The sequence below is a fragment of the Charadrius vociferus genome, unplaced genomic scaffold (genome assembly GCF_000708025.1).
Source record: "Charadrius vociferus isolate BGI_N301 unplaced genomic scaffold, ASM70802v2 scaffold332, whole genome shotgun sequence".
Lineage (NCBI taxonomy): Eukaryota > Metazoa > Chordata > Aves > Charadriiformes > Charadriidae > Charadrius > Charadrius vociferus.
The window spans coordinates 1,242,947-1,254,099 of NW_009647418.1; the positions used below are offsets into that span (position 1 = coordinate 1,242,947).

At 38.7% G+C, this 11,153-nt stretch overlaps 1 protein-coding gene across 1 annotated transcript in view; it reads right to left on the reverse strand.

The window, feature by feature from the left end:
- Positions 1 to 261: 261 nt before the first annotated feature.
- Positions 262 to 11,153, reverse strand: part of AACS (acetoacetyl-CoA synthetase) — a 42,465-nt gene continuing 31,573 nt past the window's right edge. Inside the window, exons 11-18 of the mRNA XM_009880249.1 lie at positions 10,445 to 10,509; positions 10,141 to 10,263; positions 8,677 to 8,790; positions 8,059 to 8,184; positions 6,376 to 6,445; positions 5,420 to 5,478; positions 4,347 to 4,549; positions 262 to 1,618 (exon numbers count right to left, since the gene is read on the reverse strand). Of these exons, the coding sequence (XP_009878551.1) occupies positions 1,481 to 1,618; positions 4,347 to 4,549; positions 5,420 to 5,478; positions 6,376 to 6,445; positions 8,059 to 8,184; positions 8,677 to 8,790; positions 10,141 to 10,263; positions 10,445 to 10,509 (898 nt within the window). The 3' untranslated portion in view covers positions 262 to 1,480. The remainder of the gene's footprint in view (positions 1,619 to 4,346; positions 4,550 to 5,419; positions 5,479 to 6,375; positions 6,446 to 8,058; positions 8,185 to 8,676; positions 8,791 to 10,140; positions 10,264 to 10,444; positions 10,510 to 11,153) is intronic.

The following is an 11,153-nucleotide window of genomic DNA, read 5'->3' on the forward strand; positions in this document are numbered from 1 at the left end:
AGCAGAGTATCCCTTTTGGCAACATTAATATATCACAACCTACAACTTCTTACTGTACTGACACAAGGCATATTTTCAGCACACTGTCTTCCACTCCTGTTCAACCTGTGACCTTCTCAATGACCCAACCATGCATACAGCACTGGCAGCAATGTTTTACTTGTCCTGGGCTCTGCATAAGAAAAGAGGATGAAACTTTCAGAGAGCTAAAAACGATTCCATGACACCCAGAAGGAAAATAAAAATAACACAGTAACTGAGTGAAAGTTGAAACAGATGTAATATATAATAAATATATAAAGAATCAATTCCTTTTAATTAACTCGTTATCAGTGCTGAATGCATTCAACACAATTGTAAGTACATCCATGATTTTAACGCATTAAATACTTAACCCATAAAATTTAAATAGTGCAGGAGATACTGAATGCCAGAGGTTCGGTACAACTACTGCACCCATATTTTATGAAAAACAAAACAATGGTTTAGTGCTTCCATTTTACTGTTTTAGTATGCTCATTACAGTATTTTTCCCTTTATAAACTGGAAGGATACAGAGCTAGAAAACATTTTAGTCTTTCACTTTCAACATGACAGTTAAAAAAAGTTACAAAACCCATGAGCTTTTAACAAACACACACTGGAATTCTTCAGCTAACGTAACACAGGACTGTTGCCTTACAGCCAATAAAGAACTTCAAAACAAGGAAGCAAAATGCTGTCTTCAACTGCAATGATGTTAATCCACAGTAATGACAGTAAATTCCATGGAAATAACCTGGAGTCACACCAGGAATAGGGAGGAGGCAATTGCTCCCTCACCTTCTGAACCCCCAGAAGTCTATCAACTAAAAGCTTAAAACAATAGGAAGGTTACACCACAAAAATGAAGCAGCAATTATCTTCAAGGGTACCGTGAGATATTTCAAGACTGAAATTATTCTGAGTCAAGTCAAATGGGTTTAGTGCATTATGATTTGGCTTTATAAAAACATTTGAATGTGCACTAAAGATAGAACACTGATGTGTCACGGTCAAGTAGTTAAAATCACTGTATATTCCTTACAGGTGACAAACACAGATTGAAAAAATGTTGCTAAAAACCCAGTTTAAAAAAAGAAAGTGAACATTTTATGAGAGAAATATTCTACTTGCAACTGTAACTTATGCTATTGGTGCTCACGTTGATGGGCTGCTGATGCAAGTCTAACCAGAAGAGATGCACTCCTATATATATAGAAATCAAAACAGGCAGACTCCTCCTTCCAGGCTGGAAAAAACTCCAAGATATATGGCATATTTAACCAATAAAAGGGAGCTAAGCTTTACCCAAGCCTTTCATAATGCACTTAATGAAATATTTTTTCTTTTAAAAGAACCACTGGTATTAAATAGAGCTTTTTCTTTACATACAGTATTGGTATATACAAAACAAACACAGAACAAAGACAGATGCGAAAAAGAAACCAAACAAGTGACTTCAGAAGTTCTGCAGTTCAGGAATATTTTGGTACAGGTCCAAAGTCTCTGGGTTTGAAAAAGCTCCCCGCTGCTCAACTTCTTTCCCTGCAATTATTTGCTTCACAGCTACTTCCACTTTTTTCCCATTTATTGTATACTGAAAAACAAAACCAGCAATGATAAAGTTACGCTTTTCATGTAGTAGCTTTACGGAAATTCATGAACCCCCCACCAATCCCAGAACTCAATCAAAATTTAGCACAGTGTCTTCCCTTCTGTTACACTTGAGGCACCAGAATCTTTCTTCTGCAAATCACTAAGTTGAATTCAAAGAAGAGTTTACATGTGATATTAGTTTATTACTCCTATTTGGTAATACTGTGAGAACCTGATCAATCTCCAACTTAAACCAATGAAACCCGATCAGAATCATGGTATAAACACTAAAAAAACTTCAGTGTTGCATGTCCTGACACATGCAATTTTCAAACAATTTTTGATTTTCTAAGGATGGGTTCAAAAAACAAAGCCCAACTCCACTGGGCTTTGGGAGAAGAAAACCATGAAACTCATCTTAAATGGAAAGTCTTTTCCTAATAGGCCAAAGTGAAACATCGAGCTTAAATGGTCCTCTTCATTTAAGTGTTTCAAAACTAACCATAACAGAGGCTTCACCTCCACTTATGAATCACACATTCAGTTACACTGAGTTACCCTAAAAGAAAGGACATTAAAAAAAAAAAAAACCCAAACCCTAATTGTTCTATTCTTGGGATCAGACCACTAATTTCTGACCAGTAAAGTACAGTAAGGAAGAACTACTCCAATGTTAACAGGAACTGTCATGGCCCATTTTAGATGATCTCTGCTTCTACAGGCTTTAATACCACCTTCCTTGGGCCGGTTGCACTGAGAAGATTTGGGGGACAGCAACTTTGAAACGCTGACTTCCAAATATCTCCTTAGTCTTGTCTGTCTGCTCTGGAAGAGAAACCACACTTGCTTTACTACTGAATCTGCTGATGGAGGAACCCGGGTCGTTCTCGGCCTCCAAAGCCACTGAAACTCCTGAAAATGGCACCGCCATTTTTCATTAGAGATCTTTCAGAGCCAGGCTAAATAATCCTCAACTCAATAGACTCTTGCAATATTGATCTTGACAATAAATTAAACTTTTCCTTATTAAAACTACTGAAGCCATGTGTAATCCTAGCCTCCTGAACCTCCTTCATCAACCACTCTTCCTCCTCAATTAGCAACCTCATTTTCTCAAGTGCTCAAACTATAACGCCTCAGTGGCCTGCAAGGGAACTGCCCCCTTTAAAAAAAAAAAAAAGAAATCAGACTGACTGTTCAGCAAAGCAAATTTGTTTCCTTTAATCACTAAACATCTTGTGGATGATGACCAGAATGCTTACCTGGTCAGAACAGGTCTAGAAAGATTTGCACTAAGAATTTGCAGTATGTTTTTTTACCACCTGGATCTCTCATTAAAGACCTTGGAATTAAAGTCCTAATTACCTCAACACAGCTGTACTATTTCTACCAGTATACAGTGTCAGTATACAGTCAGGATTAGACTGTATTTTCAGATGAGCATTCAAATACATTTCTAAAACTAGCAGAATATAGAAAGAGGTTTCCCTTCCAAGCAAAACTTTCAAAGAAAGATGGCAGACAGCTTTGATCACTTTACCACTGGCATATTTACCTGAAAGGTAATTAAAATTCACTCAATTGTAAATTCAGTCAAAGTGTGAACTAATTAATGATCTAAGCAGGTTTTCCTGAGGGGCAGCCCATCACAAACGCCTCACTGCCATCAGCTTTGTGCTGCAAATTCAGGTGATTTACAAGGTTTACAAGTCCAACACTTCACGCAGAAGCCAAGTTGCAGCCCAGAAAAATCTAGACTTCACCATTTAACCGGTGCAGGGGATTTTACACTCAAAGATGACTTTTTGAGCCAAATATTATTTGCCAACAGTGGCCTGAAACAGAAGTAACTCAACAGATCAGAACTAGATCACTGTGTGCACCATAGAGGCCGGCAGCCCTGAACCCTAGACCACTTCCACATGGAAACCCACACTGGCAGTAAATGGGTATCAGAATATCAAACAACTGGTCTGAAGTCTCAAACCTTTTCTCTGGGTGAACTCAAGTCTATGTGCAAATGGGACTTGAGACAACTACACTCTGCACCCCCATTCTGCTGCCCCTAGAACGGTTGAGGAGACTCCAGCATCAGAGAGGACCATAAAATGGGCATTCCCACTAAGGAGTTCGTACAGCAAGAAAGAGCACTGTAGAGAAACGCAGCTCCAGAAGACTGGGCACACAGAACGTTTAGCTATACAAATTTCTCTCCCCCTGCTCATAAGTACTAAGATTTTAATTACTGCTACAGTTAAGACAGTGACAGAGCTACATTTAAGTGGCTAAACAGATAATAAAAGTGAAATGGTTTACAAAGTGATTTTATAAATTTGCTCAGTGCTCTCAGCTTTCATAAGAATGTCACTTGTAACAGGAAAACCAAGCCAAAATAAGCTTATGGGCAGCCAGAAAAGCTAAAGTTAAATTACCTTTTCAATATTTTACTTTAAAAGGCTTAAGTATATATTCCTGAGAAAACACAACACATTTATAAACTGAAAATGGGCATTTTTAGGTATTGTTAAAAAACAAAAACACGCTTAGCTGAAAAGGAGATGAAACGGTGTTGCTAGGCAACATAGACAAACTATTTATAAAGCTCGAATACACTTTTGAGATGCTAAAATTTCCATGCATGTGGGTTTGAAGAGCAATGACAACTGCTCCTTAATTACTATTCAAGGTGACAAAGAAAAAAAAAGTAGGCAGCATTTTTCATGACATACCGGAATGCCTTTGGTTTCTAGAATGAGGCTTGGAACATGCCTGGCAGAAAGCGCTATACGTATTGCATCTCGAATTCTTTTCACCAGGTCCTCGCTGAACGCATGGTTTAATGCCATCTTCAGGAAGAGTATCACCCTCTCCTCTCCATCTTTGTTGTACTGAGGGACACAGAGGCTATCGGAAACCTCCTCAAAGGCTTCAACTGAAAATAAGTAAGAGTCTTTATTAGCACTTGCATTTGTGTATTATTCTGGATGCACATTTTTGTGGTTGCACCAGAAGAAATATCACCTCCCCTAGAGCCGCAAAGGCAAAACAAACATCCTGGCTAGGTTATTCTACAGTGAGCTTCCCCTCCGAGTGCCCTGAAATTTTAACTCCTGCTCAGGTGAAAAATCCAAGTTTAAGGACCATATATATTTAGGTCCAGGACAAAAAAAAAAATTGCTGTAACTTTTGGGACAGATAAGCTTTTACACTAAGCTATTGCCTTTGGCTTTCCTCACAATCCCCATTGCTGCATTGACAGAAAACTAGCATGCCTGATGACACAAGAACGAGGAGAGGCAACAGGTCCTTACATCTCATATTAGCACCTTTGCAGGTGCAGTTTCACCACCTTTCACATAATAGAACTCCTTTGAAACATAAAGCGCAAGCTCGGGGACTTCTTCTAATCATTAGGAAAGATACAATAAAACTAGTGTCAAGAGCTTGTCTTGGGGAAAAAAAAAAAAAGAAAAGCCTCAGAAATTAGGTATTCTCTTATAAATCTGCATGATATAATTAGTCTGTAAGGCCTTATTATACGAAAGCAACATCTTATGGAGAACACATCTCAACCACTCATCTCCAGTGCTACAGATACTTCAGGAAAGCAACCAATTTTAAGTCTACAAACCAGAATTTTACTGTTAATGCTAATATGCTCTGCATTGACTTTCATTTGAAAAAATGAAAAATTGAGAAGTGGCCTTTTATTATTTATTCCTTCCAAACACCTTTATGATGCTTGCAATTCAGATTTAATGCAACAATGTCATGGCTGAAAGATGAAAAGTTAATTTCATACCTATGTTATAGATTTCAGAACTTCCAAATCTTACTCCATTTGGATTTAATGTGCCATCACTGAAAAAATCACACACAAAGCATTAGAATGTGATTAGAGTTTGAAAAGAGAAAAATTGATGCAATTAAATTCTCTCTGCATTTCACGCAGTGAATATGTAGCCACATTAGAAACAGAATTTTAGAAGAATTTGATTAAAAAGGCATTTTGCTCATTAGAATAAAGTTGCACAGAGAACCTCAACATTATATATTCACCCTTCTTAGTCCTTTCCCCTTTCCAGTAGCCTACAAATACACCCCCCCCACACTGATAACAAAACAGACCTTTGTAGTACTCCATCATATTGCAATTGCATATTGTTACTTTCCAGTCTTATAGCTGGAACTTCTGTTTCATAGAGCATCCTCACACTGTATGTCTGTTGAGTGGGTCTGCTTGTGGCAATGCCAGACACAGCTTCAAGGCATTCACTCAACACTTCAAACAGGGACTTTTAAATGCAAGCAGAAAATTTAGCCACAATTGTGGTCTTGAACGTCTATGATTGCTAACACAAGTGCAACTTAATACCTGACCTTCTATAATTAAGTTTTGCCGTCAAGCAAGTCAACGGCAAAGCCGAGACCAGAACAAGTTTCCTGATTCACCACCTTGAATGTGCTGCACTCAATTCAAACTCTTATAGGTGATCATGAACTACGTAACACAAACCCAAGTCCAATACTGTCTTGTGTTCACATATACAAAAGTAGGGTGGAACTTTGAAATGGGCTCCCTTCCCTATAATCCAGCTGCTCTGGTTAATTTAAGGGTTGAAATCCACAATACTAGATTTAACAAAACAAATATAAAGCCAATAGATGTGACTGAGAACTGTGTATATTGTGCTCTAAGGTGAAGTTTGCAGATTTTAACATTATTTTACTCAGAACACTTTCACCAAAATACTGTACCTGCGACCCAGCATGACAATTCCTCCCGTCTTGGGGTTAATTTTGCAGTAATCACCATGGGCCCAAACACCTATTAGAGAATGACAAAGGTTAAGCAGCCGACTTCTTATTCATCCAGTCACAGCAGACATTTGTGTAGCTCAACTCACATAACTTTGTAAAAGACATACAAAAATGTAACATCTCAGATATACTTTGAGAACTGCCCACAGCAAATGCAGCAGTACTTAACTACGCAAACAATCCACATTGCATTTACTACAAAGAGCCAGCACACACAAAAGAGGAGGTCTCACATTAGGATCAAACCTTAGGTTATCTTCTGACTTGCTTGTTTGCATGACTATAGAGCATCCTTTAAAAAGGAGATGAATCGCTGCTCTGAGCACTACAATGAGGAAACTGCAAGATTCATCCACCGAGGTAACATTATTCCCACCAGTCTTTTCAGATCCACTTTTATGACGTACAATTCTGTGCAAGTAGCTTTCCAGGCTTGCACAACAGGTCTCAACAATTCCCTAGGCAGCTTATGTGCTTAATGTTCTTGATTTGTGCTGAAGTAATATCAGATTTGACCTCCCAGAGCTGGAATAACTATTATATTCTTTTTAAGACTGGTACCACTACAGCAGCCTATCACAAACAGAAATACAAGCTGATTCTACTCAAATTTTCCTAAAGAAAAAACAAACCTCAATTATTTGCACATGCATGTGCACATAAGACCATTTTCTAATGTAACGGTTACCACCTTAAGCCCATTTACAAGGAAAAACAGAAAAGGGGTTTCAGACAGAACCTCTGGACCACCGTGATTTCAGTCTAACCACTTTCATACTTTTTTTTTTCATTTATTGTTGTCAGGCTTACATACAGACTGCAGCTTCCATGTTCCCTCAATTTTCCTACATGATTATGTCCTGCTGCACGTCCTGACTTCTCTTGTGAATCCACTTTGTATTGCTGCTATTTATAAAAAAGCTTCCATCTCCAAAAAGCAGCAGCTTGAAGTTCTGCTCCTATAAGAGCCCCTGCCCAGTAGGCAGCAGGGAGTTCAGCATCGCTGTGCCACATGAGCAAAAGCTCTGGATGAGCAGAGTCCTCCACAATTATCAGGAAGAAAGCCTCCATCCCACAGTACCTGCTCTGTTAACTCTTACCACCACTGGAAGACTGTATGAATGCAGAATATGCATGTCTGAGGCAGCACATACTTAAAACTCATGCTAATGAGGTAGCAGGTCAGCACTTATCCCTTAGGATTCACTCCTCCGGCTAGGCAGGAGCAATCTGGCAGAGGTGCAGTAGCACTCATTAACGGAGGATTGCTCCCTGACCTATTCAGCACTTTCATTTCACACTCATACCAAGCAGTCTATGTCCGCACTACACATTATCAGGCTGTTACGGTCAGATCTGCCTAATGGGAGCAGAAGCAAAATGGGATTGGAGCTTTCCCCAGATTATTAAATTGATTTGGATCCATATTCAAAACAAAGCACTAGAAAACAGAGAGAGATATTATGAAACCATACTGTGGAGTTCTCACCCTGGAAATCTACATTCAAAGCTGCACCTGTCTATCACTGGGCAAGAATAAACCTGTACCTTCCAAAGAGCAGCAATACAACCTATATCCTTGGTCAGTTTGAGCAGTATCCCAAGCCCTTCATTACATACCTGGGTATTTTGAAAAATAAGCCTTCCTGTACTTGTTGCCATTCTCATCATTCCAGAAGTGCGTAGGCTGACAGGGAATAGGCTTGGTACAAACCAGCTCTCCACTTTCACCCCAAACTGGCTTTCCTGTTTATAAAGAAAGAGGCATTTTCTGCATTTCCCTTCTGTAAACAATAGAGTAACAAAGCAAAGAGCATCTACAGTTATTACTTACATGCCAGATGTTGATGTAGATATGAGCTGTGACTGATGGTCTTAACAGCTTGTGTTCAATTCCTGTACTCATCCCTAACTTAACCTCAGTAACTTCAGGAGTTACACCACAGGGCAGAAGCCAGTCTGGCACGCCCAGCAACACAGCTAATTAGCACGCACACCAGAGGCTAGAATTTGGCCTTGATGTGCTTTAGAGTAACAGAAAAGGGCCTTTTTACACATTGATTATCTTCAGAGTCCTGTATGATCCAGACCAGATGTATCCAGATCCAGGTTTTGTGGAACATTTCCAAAGTGAAATCACCCATGTAACAGCTGACTGTTTACCCCTCTGATGAAGGAAACTTCAGGTCACAACAACTGCATTTCATAAGTGTGCACGGTATTTTGGATAATAGTTACCTTCATCGTTCCATGCTTCCACAGCCATTCCAAGATTTCTGGCTTGAATTTCTCCTTTGTAAACTGGAATTGTAACATTCTGACCCATGAAACATGAAATGATATCTGTCCCACCTACAATAGAAGAAGTCCAATTAGAATACACAATACTTTTTGGAAATAGCAAAACCAAAAACTACGTAAGAACTCTAGAAAGCAAACTGCCACCTTTGCCAAATGCTTCTGATCCACATTAAACAAAACAGTATTATCTAGGATGTTATGTGACTTTTAATAAAAGGTGGTTTCTTTTATTTTATGTCTTTTAATACATGTATGCCCTCCATGCAGAAATATTCCTTAGGACATAACTTTTCTTCTTCCAACAGTTTCTTTAATCTCATTTAAGGAAATTTCCATTTATATGAGTAAGAAAATAAACAGGCCCTAGTTTACAGACTTAAATATTTAAGATCACTTAGAAGTGTTTTCTGGTTTAGTTTCTTTAAAGTAACCAGACAAGCCATTCCACTTAATATTTACGTAGCCTTTATATACTGTTGTCAGTAGGACAGGGGGGTGGGGAAGGTGAGGGAGAGGTGAGCCATGCCTGTAGGATGAACAGTTATCTTAAAAACAGATACTATCAAAGTGCTTACTTAACCGGAATATTTATAGTGCTTCTAGGACTTCAAACCAGTAGAATTGTAAGACACAAATTAATCATGTTAGCTTTACTCACAAAAATAGTCTTCTGCATTTGGGAGTCTTAATATCTATATAGCAGTGAGTTCAAGATTCAGCACTACTCTTCCTAAGACCAGAGTCAGAGGTGATTTAAGTAGCAGAATAGTCAGACTTTAAAAAAAGTCAAACTGAACTGAGTTAAAGCACCCTTTTGTGAAGTCAGTCCTCATTACAAAGCAGAATGAGGAGTTCTGTGGTGGTCCTTATGTGAATAGCAGTTGCCTCAGCTAGCACTCCTCACAACAAACTGCACAGTATGTGGGCTTGATATTTCTCTAATTATGTAATTTACAAAAAAATCTGTCTGCAGTGCCAATTACTTGGCACAAAAGAATTGAAATGGGAACATGGAAAAACCTCTCCAAGAGGTATTTTCTGCTAAAGTCAGCTATTTGCAGAACAGTATGTTCTGTAGGTTAATAGACTCTTTCTTGATCTTACCCTGCTACCCCTAAGGACAGTCAGTCAAAATAAATGATCCTGCTTTAAAAAAGCTAAAACCCAAAACATTCACCACATCAGAAACATTCCACCTAAAAGCCTTTGAGTGTACAAGCTTCATTATGGCACACTGAATTATGCAGAAAATCTCTGCACTAAAAAGACAATTAATTCCAGTTTAACTATAACCAAGCCTGAATGATGCAAGGCTTAAGCCTCCCAAATATACAGCAGCAAACGAGAAGAATGAAACGCACAGGCAATGAACAGAATTAGTAAGGTGCATAAAAGCATCACCTGAAATGGATCCCAGGAGGACACTGCTTTTTATGTGTTTGTAGACATACTCGTAGCTTTGAGATTTGAGCGGTGATCCTGTAGACAGTATAGTGTGGAGTGTTTGAAGATTGTGTGTTTCGCCTTAAAAAGCAGGGAACCAACAAAATAGGTTAGGGTAGAATTTTTACAAGAGTTTGTAACTATTTGTCACTACAACACAGAATAATTAAATAAATGACTTCGTGAAAAGACACAGAGACAGAAACTGGAGAGGAAAGACAGGAGGGAGGATAGAAGGATTCAATAGGTTTTTAAAGCTTACATGGTTTTAAATTTTTCTCTTCTAGCACAGCCAGCCACTTTGCCCCCGTTCCAAGGATGGTGATCCTAGAGGGAAAAAAGTTACATGTTTTGCATATTTAAATATGCTAAGATTCTAAAGACCTGCAATTCCCACTGCAGTAGGCAGAGGCTGTTAGACACTCTATACATTGATTAGTCAAGCAATGCAGTCCCTTACAGCCTTCTAAGTGCAAGGCACATCCTTTTGGGTAATCAAAATTAGTCAGATCACATGTCATTTCTGTAGCTTTGAACCTTTTAATTTTATCTTTAAATATTAAGCAAAGCTTTCCCACCTTGTGGAAAATGGTCACTTTCATTTACAGGAACTCATAACTGTAGAACACTCCAAAGACATCACAAAACATTACAATGTTTGCTTCATTAACGGGCCACAATTACCACTAAGATGTTTAACACGAAACTGCTGCCTTGTTACGCTCTTGCATATAAGAATTTTGCCATTTCAGGGTACAGTTTAACAAAGAACACTTCACTCTGAAGACAGCAGCCAGTGATTTTCTCTTTGATACCTGTTTAGTCTCCACTGTTGAAAGTCAGAGCTGCAGGTGCCTAACTGAACGTGAAATTTGGCCTAACTGAATTAAATTCTGCCCTTGCAAAATGGGTATTCAGAGCTCTCCAATACAACATACTTAAAACTTTAAACAATGGCTGTACCCTTTCCC